The 21,123-nt window shown below is 40.7% G+C and overlaps 2 protein-coding genes and 1 long non-coding RNA gene across 4 annotated transcripts; 2 read left to right on the forward strand and 1 right to left on the reverse strand.

The window, feature by feature from the left end:
* Nucleotides 1–621: 621 nt before the first annotated feature.
* LOC120740519 lies at nt 622–6,766 on the reverse strand. Its single transcript, XR_005697392.1, has 3 exons — nt 6,655–6,766; nt 4,086–4,171; nt 622–2,041 (listed from the first exon to the last, which is right to left on the reverse strand). It is a non-coding gene; the product is annotated as an uncharacterized LOC120740519 (long non-coding RNA).
* A 337-nt stretch (nt 6,767–7,103) lies between these two features.
* Nucleotides 7,104–9,829, forward strand: LOC120740518 (rho-related GTP-binding protein RhoV-like). 2 transcript variants are annotated; one of them, XM_040042945.1, is made up of 3 exons: nt 7,104–8,867; nt 8,948–9,006; nt 9,091–9,829. In XM_040042945.1, exons 1-3 carry the CDS (start codon nt 8,708–8,710, stop codon nt 9,538–9,540), a joined length of 669 nt encoding a protein of 222 aa, XP_039898879.1. In that variant the 5' UTR covers nt 7,104–8,707; the 3' UTR covers nt 9,541–9,829. The 2 variants fall into 2 exon arrangements, with proteins under 2 accessions (XP_039898879.1, XP_039898877.1); XM_040042943.1 differs by having other exon boundaries at nt 8,948–9,829.
* Nucleotides 9,830–11,622: 1,793 nt separating this feature from the next.
* Nucleotides 11,623–20,980, forward strand: LOC120740347 (zinc finger FYVE domain-containing protein 1-like). The gene is made up of 11 exons (XM_040042647.1): nt 11,623–13,118; nt 13,208–13,712; nt 14,679–14,893; nt 15,007–15,113; nt 15,215–15,323; nt 15,447–15,544; nt 15,726–15,843; nt 15,949–16,119; nt 16,334–16,514; nt 16,632–16,745; nt 18,641–20,980. The coding sequence occupies exons 1-11, from the start codon at nt 12,609–12,611 to the stop codon at nt 18,871–18,873; spliced, it is 2,361 nt and encodes a 786-aa protein (XP_039898581.1). The 5' UTR covers nt 11,623–12,608; the 3' UTR covers nt 18,874–20,980.
* Nucleotides 20,981–21,123: the final 143 nt, after the last annotated feature.

Genomic DNA, 21,123 nt, shown 5'->3' on the forward strand with positions numbered 1-21,123 from the left:
ATTTTTGTGCTTGGTTCGGTTTAAGCATCAAAACTACTTGGGAAAAGTAGTTATTGTAGTATGTTGTAGGAGGGTTGTTTTCACACTTAAGCTAAGGAAAAAATGACACTGACATGGATCTGAGGTCTATTACAGGCTTTGGTCTAACGCTGGGCTGTACACCACCTGATTAATTTTTCCATGCATTTAATTACACAAACTCAAGACAGCCTGAGTCACACGAAGTCATCGGCAATCACACGCTGTGTGCTCAATCTAAAGTATAATTATGGGAGCTACGACAACAGATAACATTTAATGAACTGATAGCATTCAAAGCAGATGACTGCATGATTTACCGCTTACTGTGGCTATAACAATAAAGATAAGTCAGTCAATAAAACCTCTTTACCATTTACCACCAGTGTTTGGCAAAGTGCAGAGGAAATGTGAGACCTAGGATCAATATTCTTAGGAGGTAATTCTTCACCAGCATATGTGCAAACATCTCCATATGTCTGACATTTTGCATTCTTTTTTTGCTCTTAATTGCATTGCTATTTAAGCCCACAGAATTGGTTCTATGAAGCTTTTTCTTGTAATAAGTAAATTAAAAAGTAAAGTGCATATTTTGTGCTCCATGTGCATTGTGAACCACAATTTTAGGAAATTATGTTGTTAAAAAAGAGCCCTAGTTGTAAAGAACATTGACAATAACACAAAGAGACTGAGGTCATGTGCTCAGCATGTTTCTATCTGTTCTATCCACCACTACACAGAACAGTTGTCACGTCCCTAAAAAACACTGTTTCTTGTGTTTGGAGCCTCCACCTGCATGCTAATGTGTACTCAATCTGAACTCTGACTCTTGACCTTGGTTTGGTCAGTCAATGGCTGATGGTCATTTTGGAAATATGTTAAAGAGAAAGTGATTAGGCCGCTAATGGAGTCCATCCACTTTAGAGCCCTTGCCCTCTTACACTGGATGGTCAGCTCTGTCTCCTGAGGGTCACCTCACCCCTCTATGAGAGGACCTAAGTGTTTTTTTGATTGGGAAGGCAACTTCATCGAAACAGGAAGACCATCTATTAATAAGACACAAATAATGTTTCAATCGTCTAACAGACGCAGAAGCTCGTACTTCACGTAGTAAGTGCATTATACGAAAGCTTTCAGGTTACTCAGATCAAAAGGGTAAATCTGACTTCTGGTTTGGGCCTGAGCTGCGTCTGATCTGGTTACATGTGGCAGAAGAGAAAGATCACAGTTGGTATTCATCCATCATTGTGCGGCAATCAACACAACTCATTCATTATCACTAGCAGTTTGCGTGAAAAGTGTTTCTTCTCGTCGAAGCAGAACATGACTCATGTGGGCTGGATCTCTTAATTCAATCTGCACAGAGCAGGAACGGGGACCTGAATCAGGCTTGACAAAATTAAAGTTGCGGCCAGGGACCTGCTGCCTCGATCCCTGAGGAACGTCACTTTTGCACCACTTAATTTCATTTCCCTAATCTCATTTACACCCAAACTCACCGCGGTGTCACTGGTCTGGCCGAGGGGTGTCGTGCACTGAGGTGAGAGTTTCTAAATGTACGCAATCTGACTTTAAATCCAAAACACCACAATAACTGTTAAAATTACTCTACGCTGCTTTGTGTGATGTATAATCATGAATCGGGATGCCAGTGGTAGCAGGGCCAGTCTATTTGCCATCCTAATTACAAGCAATGAACACACACAGCACAGCTGCTCTTGAGTAATTACTGAGGAAATGAAAAAGAAAGAAATGTCACAGATGTTTGCACTCTGTTCTGAGTGACACCGTGAATACAACTTCTTATATTTCCTCTACTCTTTGGCAAAGAGTGTGGCAGGGAGCAGTTATTGAATGTCCTATCTTTATTGTTGTAGCTATAATGAGAGCTGCTGGAGGCAGTTGTAAATTATCAGTGCTCTAATGTGGCTCGATCGAGCTCTTACTCCAAATAAAAGCAGTCTTTATGAACTGGCAGATGCTCGGGGCAGCTTCAGTCAGTCACACCCAGAATGTACTGTCCCTGACACACATCTCACCAAAAAAAGTATCGGTGGAGAGTGGTACTTGGCATTGACAACAAAGAACAGAATTGGTTTTGAAGGAACAAATTAATTATAGGCTGTACTCTTACAGACAAATACTACATAAACAACGCCTGAGTCATCGGAATTTTTTGGTTGGAACATTTTGTAGCGGGTTTGGCATCTCGTCACTGCATCGTAACACTGGAAAGCAAAACAAACAAACAAAAAAAACAAAAACGAAGTTCACCCAGATGTGTCAGTCTTCTTAACCGGATGATCTCGTTAGTTTCCTTAAAACCACACACACTGCGTCTCAGTCACACAGAGTTGCCCACTTTAATCAAATATCACTTAAGTTATGAAAATCAGGGGGGCAGAAATGATACCACAGGACTTCACCTTTGTCCACATATTTTTTTGACATCTTTGCTGAGTCCACCCTTGGCACCTGAAATAGCTCAAAACAGTTCTGGCGTGGCTCGGTTTGATGTAGGTCAACTAGTTCAGACGATACAGTTGCATTTCTTTTAGGAAAGCTAGGTAGAATGCACCTGCTTTTCATCTAGTGCTTTCCAGTCTGACCGGTCTGCTGTTAAAAAAGGACACACTGTGACTAATGACAGCTGTGAGGAAATTCCAGATCATTTCATTATCATTTCACCACAACAGCCATTTCCACATGTAGTTCCTTTATGCTACAAAAGAAAATCAATTAAAAGCCCCAAACTATCAAATATGTTCATCTACTGGCTCATTTCAGACACTACGAGGTCTCCAAGCTCTCAGGTAGTTTGACTTGATTTCTCAGAGTGAATCAAAAGGCCCTGGAGGTTTCCGGCCATTTTTCTCTTGAGTGTTTTCTCTCAAAGAACAGGAAAGGCTGCTCTGTTTCCCACACACTCACAGAGGTTCCATATCAGTGCTATTTTACAGGACAGCAGTTAATAATCAAGCAGCTGCAGGGTCACTGTAACTCTGTCTTTAATCTGAAAGACTGTGCTTAACCAAAAATGCTGGTCTGAAGTTTTCTAGAGGGAATACTATCTTTAAACCCAACCAACCATCCACCCATTATCTTCCAATAAATCCATCCAGGGTTTCAGGGGGGCTGGGGCAGAACTCTATGAGTTAGGTACTCATGGATTTATAAGGGACTTATTTAATAAAAGCCAACTGTGTAGTTCATATGATAGTGCGAGCATTTCACTCACTTTGCTGTGATATTTGACATGATATTTAAGTGTGTAATCTTAGAAGTGAAATCCACAAATGATACTCTGTGTTCGTCTGTGATGTTGTGTCCATTTGGAAAGTTCATGTTCTCATGTTAGTCAGCCAATTACAGCAGAGCTTCCTGTTTGAAGAGATTGTTATCAGGCCTTGGGAGAACATATGCTGTGTGGATTGATGCGGAGCCAGTTGAAACTAAAATAAGGAGAAAGCACAGATGCTTCCAAAGGCCAAAGGGTGAAACCTCTGTTGATGTTGTTATCAATTTCATAAATGAATTATTGTGATTTGCAGGCCTTTCTGACAACAGGGTTCCTGAATATTATGGCAAAAGTAAGACTGAGATGATGCCATCAGTGACTCACCTGGAAACTAAAAGGTTCAGGTTTTCCATTTCTATAAATGAGAGCAGTCAACAATCCAGATTAAAGCTGTCAGCTATGTGACGTAACCATAAAAAATACATGGGAATATCCAGCAGCTGGTTTTGTATTTGCATTGTGTAGCAGCTGGAAACTTTTCCTAACAAGTGCCTGAGAGAGTCTGCCAGAAAACATTTTGTTTGCAGGTAAAGATAACTACGAAATGGCAAAACAAAGTAATCGAACTACTGCAAATGTTCACACTAGCATATGAACTTACTTTAATTATTACGAATTTCTGCAAATGTAGTCAACCTGCGAGTTTTATTACATGTTCACAGTGTGAGGATGATCATGTGAATGTGCCCATTCACAGGCAGCTGGGGGCTTCCCTGCAGTATGTTAAACATGGACATGTATGGTTCATCATGGTGAAGCTAAAACACACCTGTGAATCTGAGGTTTGTTCAGATCTGATCCGTTCTTCATCCTTCTCTCGTGGAAGTGTGTGAAAACTAGAATATATACCAGCATCTTTAAAATAAATCAGAAACCTGTGTAAACCCACATTTGTACTTTAGGTTTGTTTGGATTAAACAATAAAGAAAAACATATATTAGCTCATCTTAGCTTATATTTTTGTTACAGAGCCAGGTCACCTGCTGGCCGTACCTTTATACGTACTGCATAAATGTAAGTTCAGCATCAGTATTCTCAACTAACTTGCTAGGAATTTCAAAACTATACCATGGAGTCCACTGTGTGGAAATATCAGCATTACCTGACTGATTTTTAGAACTTCATTCAATAATTTTTTTCATTCATATCTACAAAGCTAGTAAATGTGTAACTGCCAGGCTGCACATGAGCTAGTTTAAACTAAACGTTTCTCAGCAAATATCGATATAACATCCATAAAAATTGATTAGTAAATGCATGTGAATCAACACAAAAGAAAGCTATTATTTATCCTTCTTAGAATGATCTAATTCTTATTTTTAATTCAGACAGCAAAATCTTCTCATAGTTTTAATATTGCTCAGTTGTGACTCATGTAAAGTCCCAGCATTTTCAGAAAGAAGATCAATCGATATCTACAGAAATTCATCAACTTGTCCTAAGGCCACTTTGCATACAGGATGATCTAGAAAACATTTTTCAGGGCTTTTAAATGTGTGTTAATAATCCACATTCCCATGGTGCAGACAAATAAATATTTTTTTTAGTTTTTGAACAGGTTCGTGGGAGAGCAGCTCTTTTTTCACTGAGGGCAGAGGACAGACCCCTTACGATGCTCTCTGGAGGGTAAAGTGGGATTAGTCTGCTGCTTCTGGACCCCAGCTAGGATTTAATGGAGCAGAGGTAACTAAATTGGCATGGATTCTTGCTGGCTAACAAAAGCCCCCAAAATCCTTAAGCTTTACTTAAAAATTGGGGCAGGATGACTTACCATAAGCTGGCTCAGATCCAAATGGCTACAATGTCAATCCAGATTAACTGAAAACGCACTGATACCACAGTGCATCTCAATAACTGGCAACAAGGCAAGAATACAAGCAAGGGTCATGTGCAGAACAGACGAAATCCACACAAGTCTCAACGTGAATCACTTTGTGTGGTGAGCATAAGGTGCGAGAATTTGAGATTCACTGAGAAGAGGGCCGCAAAAAAACTGAAGCGGTATCATCACACTAACCCAGCTCCCTACTATCCCTGCACTACTAAAAACAAGTCCAGCTCTGAAACTCATTTATAAACTGGAAGGTCACTCCTACTATATGAACAGTGCCTGGCACAGACTTCCTTAGTCATTTTTGTCTAGCGCTAATAAAAAGTTGAAAGTTTTGAGATGGTGTCAACAACTTCAGGACGAAATCTTCCTTTCACTCCCTTGAGCTGGTACGTGTGAGTTCCTCAAGCTTCGCTCTTCTGGACAGAGACCTCGAGGTTGTGTTTTTTATACTAATATGCTGAAGCAATAGAGTAAGTTATGTCAAAAATGTACCTCCTTAACTTAGCATGTTAGTTTTTATGATTGTCTGGCATATCTGCTTTGGGAGTTAGCATTTATTAAAGTATTTAGTACAGCTGCTAGATTAGGTTTTCTCATAGATTCAGAGTGGAGCATGTTAGTGAGGGCCGCACGGAGAAGACTGAACACACAAAGCACTGTTTTGTGAGTGTTTGTAATGGGACTTTTCAGAGAACAGTGGTTTATACTAGAACAACTTAAGTTTAATGACGTATAAGGTAAAGTGTTCCTATTATGTGGAGTGTGATGGATGCACCCCTCCTGCTCTAATCTTCATCTACTTAAAATGAGATACAGGAAATGTTATGCAAATGGATTGTTTATCACTCCATGTCGGCATCAGCCACTTGTTTTGTGGCCTGAGAGTGCCATGCTGAGCTCCGGCTTAGGGGGCAGCATAATCTTTTAACACCTATCTGGCAGAGATTCCCTATTGTTGTCAGATTTGATATGAGACAGGAAGTGCAGGCAGATGTTGAGTTTATTTTTAAAATACTGGGCTAATAGTTTGGGTCGAGACGGATGCGTTTGTGCTGATCTCAAACTATGCCTTTAAATAAATAGACTGCAGTCAGAGCACACTAACAAGATTTATCACTACATATTGAAGGTGTGGAATTTGAAGTGAGCTCTATGCATGCCAGAGGGCTCTCCTAAGCCACACACACACAGAGTCTCTTCCTAAGCAGATTACCTAAATAAATCTATGTCGGTATTCATTTCTGCATGTCTAGTTATACAAAAATAGACCGTGGGAATGCATAGACTAAACATGTTTATAGCAACGTATGCATCCCAGGACACTGAGCCATTAACACTCTGCTGACATCTGCTGCACGAGTTAAGGGTGATGCAAGCCTTTCACAGACATTTGCTTCTATTTGAAAAGCTCTGTGACAGATCTGAGATGATAAAAGAAAGTTACAGAAAAACAATCTTTGGATGCAAGGGTATTTAAAGGCGACTTCCTGCATTTGACATTTACCTTGGATTAAGGAACAGCACATTGTGACTCACAGCTGTCAAAGGTGTAGCATGGGAGTTGAGCAAGCAGAATGATTTGTATGGAGAGGAGGTGGGGTGGGGACCAGATGTTGTCCTCCTACCACGGGGAATAAACTCTATCACTCGCACCGCAGGTGGTGGGAAAAGGGGGGAGAGAAAGGGAGAAGAGAAAGAGTAAGTGAGAAACAACGGCAAACAGGAAGCAGAGACCTTACAACACAATGCTCGCAGAGTTTCCTGCAGGTTCAGACAGATAAGGAGCAACACTTTGTTTAAAGCTGCAGTTTCAACCCCCCAAACGTTTCCCGGGCTCTAAAATATGTTGCGCCGCTTGCTGGTACAATTCTTCTGCAGTACAGCTGTGATATGTTGGAGTGCAAAATTTGGATTGTTTGCGAGGGAAACAAGCTCAAGGCTCAGTGCAAATGTTGCAACAAAACATGACTGCAATAGCAAGTTCAATTAAGGAAAAGTACAGTAAGATAATAACCAATTATTTTTGCAGACATTACTAATATTACCATAACGGCTTTTTTGTAAGGTCAGAGACTGGCCTTAAAAGTGTGGCGTAATGTAATCTAGATGCTGCATCATAAGAAAATGACTCCAGCTGCATTATAAACCAATTATAAATCAGTTGTGCAGAAGAGGTTTTCCAAGCCAAAGTTTTATTAATTTATGATTTTTTGTATTTGGTCAAAACTTCCATAACATCAGGCTTAAAATGCTTTAAATAACTTATTTAATGCATTTGGTATTTCTGCCTAGAAACACAAATCAAATGCATGATGGGAATTCAGAGAAACTACAGCAGTTTCCCCTGAACTAAGGCCAGCATGTGATCAAAGAATTATCAGTGTGAGCTCCTTTAACGTACTGTGATTAGTTATACTAGCAGAGTAATATGCTGAGTTTCTGCAGATGTGGAAGTCGCTGAATTGCAGATGCAGTCTGTATGAGTGTGTTTGCAACAGAGGAAATGTAAATATGAGATTTTAAAAAATATATTTGGGATTTGTGTGTGTGTGTGTGTGTGTGTGTGTGTGTGTGTGTAGGCGTGTGTGTATTTATGAACCCAGTCACCCTGAAAAAAAAAAAGACAGATGGGACCTGACGTCACTACTATGAACTGGACTTGATGACAAACAATGACCTCCACTACTTCCCTTCAGCTCTGCTCTTTGCTCTTTGCGTGGCAGAGTGAAGCTGGTATTGAAATGTAATGTATATACCCAATGAAAACAAACCGGCCTGAGAAATGTTGTTTGGAGCTTCTGGGTGCTGAATATTTCGCTGTGTACTGATTAAAGGAATATTAAAATGGAAAAAAAAAACGGTAAGCTTATTTTCTGTCACTTCAGAAAATAAAAAATAATTTTCTGAAAGTTGTGAATGAGTCAGAATAATTACCTTTTCTGGTTCGTTTCACGAAATCAAGAAACTGCACCTGAGTGAAACACCGTGAAGTACCCGCTCCATGCTGGAGCAACACTGCCCTCTAGTGGTCGGCGATGGTATTACATCACTGTCGCGCGAACATAATGCATCTCCGCACAGAAGAGAATTTAGGAGTTCGTAAATCTACTCTCGCGATAATATCGACGTTATTACTACAGCTGTTCACGTTAGTATATTCAGAATTGGGCATGTAAAGAGTTTGTAAAGTCTTCCACAAATGTGTGTGTGTTAAGTTTACACATTTACAAACAAGCACTCTGCCAAATAAAATGAATTATCCTCTTATGCCGTCTTTAACGTCCAGTTAAGTGACCTTTATTGGATGAGTCACATCGAGTGTTTGGTGGGAGTGACTATGTAAATCTGCATCAAACGGAAACAGTCAAAGTGTTGAGAAGAGGTCACTCATCTGATTGGGCGCCTTTGTTCTTTCAAATCGAGGTGGCCTTCTCCCTTTATTGCCACTAACAGGCCCCCGGGGTGGAAGAAGACATGTTTTACATTAGTGCTGCACTCCTGCATAGACTTTCGCACTGCTGGGATTCTAAGATAGTGCAGTGATAATATAAGGGAAGATGGCCTGTCATAGAACTGATAAAGCAAACAGAATGAGAGAAGAAGTGAGCTGCATGCTGGTTGGTGATGGAGCAGTGGGAAAAACCAGCATGGTTATCAGTTACATCTTCAATGGATACAACACTGAGTACAGGCAAACTGCATTTGATGTTTTCACAGGTAAGTGAAGGAGCTCTTTTATTTAAAGGTCAGATATTTCACCCAGCAATAAAGCCTGCTTGTCTCTACCTAACGTCCAGGATTAGTTCATGTGAATGGAATCCCAACCCACATTAAGCTGATAGATACTGCTGGACAGGTAATTATCACATATCACAGTTTTTTTTTTCTAAACAGACAAGTGGGTCCAGTGCTTCTCATCTCTCAATGTTTGATCTATCAGGAGATGTTTGGCCACCTGCGCTCTCTGTGCTATGCCCATGTGGACGTCTTCATCCTCTGCTTCAGCCTCGTCAACCCCATCTCATTTGACAATATCACCTCCAAATGGATCCCACAGATTCGAGCCGCCAACCCAATCTCCCCCATCGTTCTGGTTGGAACTCAGTCAGACCTTCGACACAGTGTGGACGTCCTCATTCATCTGAACCAGCAGGGCACCAGACCGGTGCTCTTTAACAAGGCCAGACGGCTCGCGAGCAGGATCAGAGCTCATGACTACGTGGAGTGCTCGGCTCTCACACAGCACAACCTTAAAGACGCCTTTGACTGTGCTGTATTTGCTGCCATTAAGCACAAGCACGGTGGCACTAAATACAAAAAGCTCAATTTGCTTAACAGTTTAAAGTCTCTCTATGATGGTGGATGGAGGAAAATCTTTAGATTCTTGTGATCTGAAATCCAAAGTGCAGAGCGGGTATCCTCACTCGACCGTAACAAACCATGATTTTTGTTTTTTTAAACAAAGTGTCTGTCTACAAATTGTGGGCTGTGGATTTAAAGAACTGATCTCAAAATCCCCATCTTTGTGTGAAATGTGACAAACCGGACAAACGGTGACTTCAGCCAGCTACACTTCCTCTCTTTATACCTTTGTGTTTCTTGTTTCATATTTTGGCTGTTGTTGTTATTATTTATATTTCTGTGTGCTAGGTAAGTTTTGTAATAAATGGATTAAGAAATGCAGTGGTTGTGATTTGCTTGCTTTCAAAAAGACAACATCAAATTTAAGGATTTGCCTTTAGAAGTTACTGTCAGTGAAGAAACGGAGGGAAAGCGCAGACTGGCATTTAGGACAAATGGTCCCCTGCTGCTGCTTTGAAGTGCTACTTTACAAGATAAAAGCCATTTAAATCCATCCTGAGCCTGAAGCCTGATGATGGGACTTGTTTCCCAAACCTACTTTTAAAACACCCATCCACATTTTCCTAGCTATGGCGATGATTGGTAATGGAGTTTTAATTTCAGTGATTAGATTAAGGATAAGATTTGGCCAACTAGAAGCAACAGGTAGATTTGGATTAGATATTAATTTAAAGAGATATTTAGAGCTTTTCACAATGTTGTGCTTAATAGGACATTATCGTAGACCATGGGCTAGACCAACTGGTTGTTCTGTCAGTGTACGGTAATTTAAATGCACTTTTAAGATAAGAGAGAGATAAGATAAGATAAAACTTTATTAATCCCTCGGGTGGGTTTCTCTGGGAAATTCGGTTTCCAAAAAAGCACAGCACCGACAGAAGTTACAGAGTTACAGAATATTATATATATATATATATATACACATATATAAATACAGAGACATATATAAATAAAATATACAAAGGGGATAAATAGAATAAATAGGAATAAAAATAAAAATACAAGTGAAATTGCACATTTCAAGTCTATTGCACCATTGACTATTAACAAAAGTATTGCACAAAAGGTAATTGCACAGTGAGGTGAAGAGGCACTACAGCTTGCTTGTTCCCCCCTCCTTTGTCCTCCTGTCTCCCCTCCCTCTCCCCTCCAGAGAGGAGTTAAACAGTCTGATGGCGTGTGGGACAAAGGAGTTTTTAAGTCTGTTAGTTCTTGTCTTTGGGAGAAATCCCAAATTAATTAATCCCTGCAGTATGTGAATATAATAAAAAAGAAGTGCAATTTCAAGAGTATGTTTCAGTTTTTCTACTTGATAAAGAAATGCTGTGGTTGACTAATGAAATCTGCCAACATTACTCTTTGGACTTAAATTGCAAAATTACAGAAATATAACTTTTTGGGCCAAATTGGAGTTTTTGCTTTATGTTTGACACACCTGGTCTATATGATCATATTTATATCCAGTAGATATCATCTCTTGCAGATCTCAGTGTTATCTGCAAATGTTACAGTTCATGCAGACTCCTGCCTCACCTCATCTGTCAGCCTGTCCGTCTCCACTACAAACAAGAAGGGGCTCACAGCCGATCCTATCCCCACCTTGAAGCCATCTGTCACTCCTACTGCACACCTCACCACTCTCTTCCTGTCCTTGTCATGTCCCTGCACAACCCTCACATACTTGTCTGCCATTCCTGACTTCCTCATGTAGTACCACAGTTCCTCTTTTGGTACCTGCCTATCAGCTTTCTCTAGATCCACAAAGACACAATGCAATTTCTTACCACCTTCTCTATACTCCTCCATCAACACTCTCAAAGCAAACATCACATTGTAGTGTTCTTTTTTTGGCATGAAGTCATACTGCTGCTCACTGATTCTCTCCTCTCTTCTGGACTTTTTTTTTTAAACTTTGTTTATATTATATTATATTATATTATATTATATTATATTATACAAAAAATTCAAAAAGAAACGTTTTAATATGTGAGCTTTTAGGAGTTGCACAGAATGTAAACAGAGCAAACTATTAGCAAGAACTACGTTTCCCATGATGCAACGTGGCGTCACCCTGCTCTGACCCTGTGACTGAAAATAATCTGATCAGCTGATCTGACCTGGCAACAAAATAACGTAGCTAGAGCAATCTATCAGGGAGGGGGGCTGAAGAACAAAACAATGACATTGCTTGGAAGAATTTAAATACAGTAACTCTTCTAAAGACTTTTAAAACCGAATCGCGCCGATTTCCCTCCCGGTGTTTAGTGAAAGAGCCCGCAGATATTCGAGCTTTTGACATCGACTAGCTGTTGTTTGTTGATATGTTGTTGCTGTTTAGTTGACAGACTGGAGGCTAGCTGCTTGCTTGGACGGCTGTGAGCTGTGGTGGTTTGCTGGCTCGCTAATTGCAGCTTTTGTTTGAGGTGGGGGAAAAAAGTTGAAATTGTCCGGCTAAAGTAGCTAGCTCTAAGCTAACTGTTCACATTTGGTTGCCAAGTAATTTACTGAATTTGCAAGGTATAGACCCACAGAGGGTCAGCTTGCTAGTTAGCCTGTTGTTAGCATTAACATTTGCTCATTTTTGTTTTGGTATTTTTTTCCCCCAAGGGGGGTTCTTTGTCTCGTTAGGTACTGGTTACCTGTACACACACTTATGTGTTACCTAACTGTTTCTTTCTTGCCTTAGATATATATTTTGGGTAATATTGCTGCTAAATGCTAACTTTAATGCATGAACAAGCTAACAGGATCAAAGGATATTAAACGTTACTGAAGAAGACGACGGTTTTTACTTCACTGCCTTTGTTAGGTGCACTAAATGGCATTAGATCAACCCGTTTAGGTGTCTGAATTTCATACCGCTAAAACTAATTTGATCACTTACATCAGTGTTTAAACTTTGTATTAAATCAGTGTGATAGCTGCGCTGTTATCATGCAGCTGTCTTAAGTTTATTTCATTGTATTTGAGCATTTCAGTTTTCAGTATTACTGCACTGTGCATTTTTCATTAACTGCTATTGGAAGTAGCTGGTGCTGTTGTCAAAGCTGTTCCAATAAGCGCCAGTCTGTATTCAAGCTCACTCCTTAAGAAACGATGAATGGGTATGGCTCATCTTCAGAAAAGGGAGTCAATACTAGTCTGATATGTCAGGAGAGTTATTCCTGTGGTGGTTCTGAGGAGGCGGCATTTGAGTGTGTTGATTGCAAAAGCCTGCAGTGTGTTCGCTGTGAGCTCGACCTCCATAGTCATGACCGGCTAAAGAACCACAAGCGGGTCCAGCTAGGTCCTGGACATGTCCCATACTGTGACAACTGTAAAGGAGGTAGTGGGGATAGTGGCACGCGCCATCGGTCTGTGGTCCGTTGCCAGAACTGCAAAGTTAACCTGTGTCAGGACTGTCAGAAACGTACCCACAGTGGAGGCAACAAGAAGAAACACCAGCTTACACATTATCCTCCACCACCCAAACCTGCAGAATGCAACTCTGTCCAAACATCTGCCCAGCCTGCTGTCTGTATAGCCGATGAGACCAAATCTCAGAAGGCTAAACTTCTGGAGAAGGTATCAAGCTTTCTTCTGGTTGATGAGAATGAGGAAATGCAGGTAAGTTGTGCAAGTGGGCATTAAATAGGACTGTATTCCATTTTCTTTGTTTATGCTTTAAAGTTTTTACACTTGTTGTTTGTCCTAAGATAAAAGATGAAGCTTCCTTCATGAAGAGCCTCAGCTGCTCGCCCGACCAGCTGCTGAAGGTGGTGTCCATCTTTGGTAACACTGGAGAGGGCAAATCTCACACCTTAAACCACACGTTCTTCATGGGCAGAGAGGTGTTCAAGACTTCTCCTGCACAAGAGTCATGCACAGTGGGAGTGTGGGCAGCATTTGATCCCATCCATAAATTAGTGGTCATTGATACAGAGGGGCTGCTTGGGAACAGTTCCAAACAAGGCCAGAGAACACGTCTCTTACTCAAGGTGCTCGCCATCTCTGACCTCATCATCTACCGCACCCATGCTGACCGTCTCCACGATGACCTCTTCAAGTTCCTCGGAGATGCTTCGGACGCATATTTGAAGCATTTCACCAAGGAACTGAAGGCAACGACAGCACGCTGTGGCCTGGATGTTCCACTGTCCACCCTGGGTCCCGCTGTAGTCATCTTCCATGAAACAGTCCACACTAAGTTGCTGGGTTCAGGTAAAACACCTCCTCCTGTTAAAGGGTGCAATGCAATAACTTAAACCTTTTAAAAATAACTTTATTTAACATCTTCACTCTGACACTCTGAATATACAGTAGTTATGGATCATTGCATCAAAGGACTACAAGTGGCCCCTTTAAAGTCAACTGAGGGTTAAGCATTGCATATAATTTGGGGTTTAGCAAATATTAGCCTTCTATCCCTGTTATCTGGAGGTCGAAATCAGCTTTCCAACTTTAGTTAAATCTGGAAATGATAAAGAAATGTACATTTATAGCTGTAGTCACACCAGTTTTTACACATTTACATCTAGTTTTAACACCAGGTATTGTACATTATTGGGAATCATTATTTGAATTTGTCTAAACTCTAATAGGGTGATGTGTTTTCCAGTCCTCAGTATCTACTGGTTTGTGTTCCTCTGGCTCTGGTATAATAATCAGCTTGCAGAGACTTGCAATTTGCTCAAGTTGGATAAGCCCTTTTACTGAGGAAGACTGCCTGTTTTTACCATAGTCTCATATCTTTCATACTCTTTCTTTAAAAAAAAAAAATCCTGTTTGTCTGGCAGCTTTTGCATTCAGAATTGTGATTTGAATTCACTGTTGTGCCATTTTGCTTTTCCAAGATCAGCTCTAAAAAATCTCCACAGGTTCCTCCTGTTCAGGGTTTATTTCTTCATTTCTATTCGTGTTTATTTCAGGTATTACATTATATGTGGTATTACCTTGCTTACCATATATTGCTCTTTGGTAGATGCAGGCCATTTTATTACCCACGCTGTTTTTTTGGAATGAAAGGCACATTTGTATTTCTTATAAGGCAAATATTGTCTATTTCCCCTCACATGTCACATGCATTCTTTCAAGCACACTATTTTAAGAACTGTCGATAAATGCTAAATATATCTGCAGTATATTTTAGCTGATGTTAATAATCATTAAATTTTTGTCCTGTTGTAGATAAGTCATTCGAGTCAGTAGATCGGCTGCTGTTGGAGCGCTTCAGGAAGCTTTCACGCTTTCCAGAGGCCTTTAGTTCTGTCCACTACTGGGGTACGCAGACTCTCAGTCCTCCTACTGACTTTCGCGGCCTACAGAATAAACTGGAGCAGCTCCTGGATAACAACGCCACCCGTTCTCCACGCACACCTGTGGTCATCTTCAAAGCCCTGCAGGTAGGGCTGCATTTAGAAGTCTGCTTGTTTCTGCATCACATGGAAATGCATTTTTGAATTGGTCTGACAGCAGTTTATGGATTAATATCTGCTGATCTTTAATTTCCCTGCAGGCACTGAGCGAGCGCTTCAGTGGGGAAATCGCAGGTGAGCTGGTAGCACACAGTTGCTTCTTTCCTGATGAATACTTCACCTGCTCTAGCCTGTGCCTCAGTTGTGGGTAAGTATTTCTTGCCAGTCTTTTTTTTTTTTTAATCATTTTTGCTTCAGTCTTTTTCTGTTTCTGCTGTTTTACATTCTGTGTTAATACGATTACCTCAGCTCTGGCTGCAAGAACAGCATGAACCACTTAGGAGAGGGAGTGCGCCACGAGGCGAAGCATCGCTGTCGTTATTCTGCTCAGTATGATAATCGCATTTACACCTGTAAAGTAAGTGTGGTGACTCAGCTTTGACTTTTAGCTTTCTCTGTTTTGACCATAACACTGTAATTACTTCTGTGTCATTGCCAAAGAGCCTTAAATTGAAATCATTTATGTTGTGCATCAAATCAGGCTTGCTATGAAGGAGGAAAAGAAGTGATAGTAGTGCCAAAGACCTCAGCCTCCTCAGATTCTCCATGGATGGGCCTCGCAAAGTATGCCTGGTCTGGGTAAGTAGTAAGGAAATGACCTGCGAGGGCATCTGTACCTAGGCTTTGGTTAACATCATTTTAAAGCTCTGACCTAAAATTAAATTCTTCTTGTCACTCCAACATGCATGCTCCACATCAGATTACATACCAGATTATTGTCACAAAAAATGAGTTTCATTTTTTTTAAATATATGTTCAGGTATGTTATTGAATGTCCCAACTGTGGAGTGATCTATCGAAGCCGACAGTACTGGTATGGAAATCAGGATCCTGTTGATACAGTTGTCCGCACCGAGATCCAACATGTTTGGCCGGGAGTAAGTGGCGCCAAGTATTTAATTTATTTATCAGATGCAGACTATATTTCACTGATTTGCATAGACCTTAATTATGGCTACAGATAACCTGTCTGTTTCTTGCAGTCGGATGGCTTTTTAAAGGACAACAGCAATGCTGCACAGCGGCTTCTGGATGGAGTCAACCTAGTGGCCCAGTCTGTGTCAGAGCTCAGTGTCAAACCCGCCAAGGCCGTCACCTCTTGGCTGACAGATCAGATCGCCCCAGCCTACTGGAAACCCAACTCCCTCATCTTGGTGAGTGACACACACAGCCCCATCCTTTGCCACCAGCTACCAACGGCCAAGTCAACACTTTCATGTTCACAAGGATGTTTACTGTCTGCGGTGTGCCTATTACACAATCTACATTTGCACGTCTCATGATGAAACTTGGATTCGTGTTGCATCCGCACTCTTTTAGCTCTTGCTCAATACAACACGGACTGTGATTATTTTTCTCTCATGCAAGGTGTGCCACAAGTGTCACGCAGTCTTCCAGGATAACGACACCAAGCATCACTGCCGTGCCTGCGGGGAGGGCTTCTGTGATGGCTGCTCTTCCAAAGCTGCACCCGTCCCCGAGAGAGGCTGGGGTCTTGCCCCTGTCAGAGTGTGTGATGTCTGCTTTGAGCAGAGATCTTCATATGCAGGTACACACACTCTAAATAATGTCAGATCTCCTCTGTTTTTCTCAAACCTCTGTTATGCTGCCATTTAACATCTATGAGCATGGCTTTAATAAGGGTCTTTTTTTTTAATTTATCCAGAACTACTTGAAGCAGAGCAAGAAGAGGAAGAAGGTGGAACGCTTGCTAGGAAGGTTGGAGAAGCTGTCACCAACACATTCGGAGTCGTGGTCACTGCTATTGACATCCCACTAGGTGAGTGTTTCCCCGAAACAAAACCTAAAGGGGAAGGGTTATGCAACCTAAACAAATGACCCAGTAAATGGTAGTACACCAGAGCGATGCCCTCTTGTGGCGGAGGCCCATTCTGCTTAATTTCAGTTAAAAAGAAAAGTCTTTTCCCTTTATTTATGTCATACTGGAGTCTCGCCAGGAATATGAGATGCCCTAATGGCCTAGTTTTAACATAACATGTACTGCTATGAAAAGCAGGTCTCTATGCTGCAAATCAAGGAAACAGTTGAGCCATCTGAAGTGTTTTAAGTTAATGGCAGTAAAATGATTACATTTATATGGAGATTGCATTTTCCTGTAACTAGTTCCTCTTGCCAGCAAAAAATATTTATAAGCTAAAAAACTGAAACCCTCCCACACACACTGGCCACCGAACCTAAAAACGCCTTGGACACTCTGTTCAGGACATATCTGTGGCAACACCTCCATGCAGAAGTGCTCTCCCATCTAATGTTTAACACTGCCAGTGTTTCAGTTCTTGTATCTACCAGATGTCTTTAGTGCAGCGATGTGATCGATGACCAGTTATACTGTTCTTTTTGTTTATGAGACTTTGCCAGGCTTGTGAGTCTCCTTTGCTTTGTACTTGTTTAATATTGATGTTAGGTTGCCTACACAGCATACATCTGTGAGAATTCCTCAGTGATCGTTTAACTACTCGGGATCAATCATTTCTGTACCCTTTGAACTAACCTCCAGGATGCACTTTGGCCAGTGGATATGAGAAAAAGCTTTTGTTAAGTGTGTTTGTTAAGCCAGTGTGGCAGGATTCTGTCAGGATTATCCAAAAGAAAGAACAAGTTCTGCTTTATAAGAAGAGAGTGTCAACTTTTGTACTTTTTCAGTTAGGCCACAAACTTATTCAGATTTCTTTATTAGCATTCAAAACCAAAGTATTTGTGTAATCCAAACACAAGTTAAATATTTATAGATGTGAAGATACTATATATACCTGCAGGTCTAAATTTACTGGTAAAGGGCATAGATAATTATGCTTTGGACCACATGATATCTCGCTGAAGATATCTCCATATCTGTGACTACCCCAAAAATACCGCAGAGTGACGTCCTCTCCAATCACAACAAAATTAGCCAACTTACTTTTAAACCCAGCTCTTGTTTCTGTGTTCCCGTCACAACTTGAAACAGGGCTGCACTTCAGGTAGTACTGGGGAAAGCTAAACATGGGGAAAGCTCAAAAGATTTAAGCCGTTTTAAATTTACAGGACTGAAAGGAATAATTTAAAGGAGATTAATGTGAGTGTTTACTGACCACTTGCTCATCACCCAACAGAAATTCAGGGAAAACATTGTTCCCATTAAAAGAAGGCGACTGGGACTAACCCCATATAAAACATTATGTTGTCAGGTTTTACTAAAATTTTTGTATGAATTAATCATGGGTATAATTAGATCAAATTAGAGAGCATTCATCAGCTGGATCTGTTGACATAGTTTATGGGGAACTTCCAGTGTTGCCAACAGATATCCAGGCCAGGACTGCTCAGTCAGCTCTGACCAGTTGTTCAGTGTTGGAGAATGCAAAAAAATAATGGATAACGATTGGATGAATGTTTTCAAGAATGCAGACTGCATGTAGCCTAGAGCTGAGATTGGTTAGTATTACTATAACAAGACTGCAAGTGAAAATTTGAAAGAATTTGGTCCCACAGTTTTTGTCCCTTGCCTACATATTCTACATATTCATATGCAGATATCGTTTTACAGACAATTATTGCGTGACAGAGATTCTATTAGGTTATATTGCAGTATAAACTTAAGCGAACAGGATGTGGTGTCATATAAAGTTTCCAGACCTGTGAGTGTGGCGCATTTATTTTCCACCCTCCTTTTAGGCCTAGTGAAAGACGCAGCTCGTCCTGCCTACTGGGTTCCTGACCAGGACATCCTGTCGTGCCACAACTGCCAGCGCGAGTTCACTGCCAAGCTGTCCAAGCACCACTGCCGCGCCTGCGGCCAAGGAGTGTGCGACGACTGCTCCCCCGAGCGCCGAGCCGTTCCATCGCGTGGCTGGGACCACCCTGTGCGCGTGTGCACCAGCTGCAACCAGAAACCCGGAGAACTTTAACAGGGACTGCTTTCCTTCCTCAGAACACCGTATTGAACCGCTCACTAACTCAGCAGCCTGTCTCTGCTAAAGTATACCTCTCTTGCTCTACCGATTCTGTCTCGTATCAGTGGAAGGGAAATTTTTAGGCATATATGTAGGACATTTAGCAGATTTGGGATTTCAGCGTTCCCGTGGCCTTTGTAGAACAGCCAGAACGTGTGAGCTACTCGACTCGAGTGTGAAACCTGCGTTTCTACTCTGATCGTCCGCGGTGTCAATGTTTTGATTCTTATTGACACGAATCCCTAATTTTACATGTAATAAGGCTGTCGAGCTATTTTTCTACTGTCAGAAAATATAACGAAAAACATAATTTAAATAATAATAATAGCTAGTTGAGAATGCTGGATGGGTTGGTGTGATTAGTTTCCAGCAATTCCTGTTATTGAGCATTTTCTCTGATGTCATACACGTAATGGCAAAGAGATATTTTAAACATATGCAGCTGACTGCAGGTTCCTTTGCATGCATGTACTGCAACATTTTAGTTTTTGCACTACGCCTTGTTCAGCTGTTATAGGCTGTTGCTTACCATGGCCAAAAAGCCAGATATCCAGGTGACAAAGCGGTCGCTCCAAACTCAGTTGAAATCTACCGCAGGAGGTCTTGATTTTGGATATCTGGCGTGCCAAAAATCATTCAGGTCACTGTGTCTGTGCTGGTATTTTATCATGTAATATGTGGTCGTATGAAGACGTAGAACTATGTTAGAGGAAATGTTGAAAGTTATTTAAGTATCGACAATTGAAAAAAATATATATATTAGCACTCTGGCATGCATGACAGTGTGAGAGATCATGGCCTTTAATTTGTTCAGAGGACGGTCTCTGAATAAACCTCACTATCTCTTTTACTTAGCGGCATTTCAGTGTTCTTATGTTACAACATGTACTTCATGTTCAAAATGTTTTTATTGACAACTTTTGTTTGAATTATTATATAAATATTTAATATTTGCAGTTCCTGCCTGCGTTGCATATGGATGTTGTCTTTCAGAACTCAAAGATACACAAATAGTCTTCAAACTGGGTTTACTTATTCCACTCATGCCTCCAGGTCGCTGTAGATGCAGTCTGTCATGATAAAGCCTCTTGACAAAGCACAATGGTATTTTTGTTCTGCTTATAATGACTTGTTTTTTCTGTTACTTTACATCCGTTATTGAAAACTGTTTGCTTTAGCTTTTTTTTGGTTGACATCATTCACTGTATGTATATTTATAGACTTTGTAGTGACACTTTGTGAACCACCCTTTTTCTGTCTTGTTTGTTTTTGTGTTTCAGCGTTACGCAGAAATACTAATGCTCGAATGTGTCGAAGGCGAGACGTCGGCCCATATGTAGCGACTGAGAGCTTTAATTGTGTCTTTCATCATTAACTAGTTTTGTTTTATTGAGTATTGAGACCATTATCATATAAAGCACATGGCGATGCCTTTTAGACGTATGCTAATATTTCATTGTCAAAAAAAAAGCAACAAGGAAAAAAAAGGGGTTTGTCGATTGTATGCTTTGTAGATAAAGTTAATTCTCCCTTTGCCTAACGTGGAACTTTTTGGTTCTGATGTCTGATGAGAAGATGTTGTGCCTGCCTTGTCTCAAAATAGATCTATCTGTCTGAATGTTTCATCACACACACACCTTCCTTTGAGATGCCAATGTTGCACAAGATAGAATAGGAAATGCATTATGTCAGATTACTAGTACTGGAGTTCATTGCCATGCATATCTTTGCAGACTGTTCAAATACCCGTTATAGTGTTTGAGATGTACATTTGATCCCTTTATTTTTAATAGGGTAAGGTGCTACTGTCAACGCTCCTGACCTACAGACTCCAAACCAAGCAGAAATGACTGATAGAATTTAAACTGTTGGAAACTAACTTGAAGAAATGGTGGAAGATTTGCATAAGATTAAAGTTGTATCAGCTCCCGTCTGTTAAAACATAATCTGCAACTGCCTCCATGTCTTAAGTGTGTGTGTGTGTGTGTGTGGTGTGTTTTAAATCTCCCTGTGTCAAACCACTTACTGTACTGTATGTGGGAGGAATAGATCGTGTGCAACATCCTTGTGTTATGAGCCTTGCTTTCATTCCCTCCAGCACTGCAGTTTCAGATAAACGAGAAAAAAAAATCAAGTAATACTTGCTTGGTGCTTATTGATAATAATAAATGATTTATAATTATTTTAATAAATAATTAAACCCAA

Source organism: Simochromis diagramma, unplaced genomic scaffold (assembly GCF_900408965.1).
Source record: "Simochromis diagramma unplaced genomic scaffold, fSimDia1.1 OVJJ01000304.1, whole genome shotgun sequence".
NCBI classification, from domain to species: domain Eukaryota; kingdom Metazoa; phylum Chordata; class Actinopteri; order Cichliformes; family Cichlidae; genus Simochromis; species Simochromis diagramma.

Excerpts from the sequence above, each read along its gene's own strand:
- LOC120740518 (XM_040042943.1), top strand. The coding sequence starts at position 8,708 with ATGGCCTGTCATAGAACTGATAAAGCAAACAGAATGAGAGAAGAAGTG. Across the intron at positions 8,868-8,947 it reads TGCATTTGATGTTTTCACAG|GATTAGTTCATGTGAATGGA; the intron begins GTAAGTGAAGGA and ends CCTAACGTCCAG.
- LOC120740347 (XM_040042647.1), top strand. The coding sequence starts at position 12,609 with ATGAATGGGTATGGCTCATCTTCAGAAAAGGGAGTCAATACTAGTCTG. Across the intron at positions 15,324-15,446 it reads ATCGCATTTACACCTGTAAA|GCTTGCTATGAAGGAGGAAA; the intron begins GTAAGTGTGGTG and ends GCATCAAATCAG. Across the intron at positions 16,515-16,631 it reads GCAGAGATCTTCATATGCAG|AACTACTTGAAGCAGAGCAA; the intron begins GTACACACACTC and ends TAATTTATCCAG.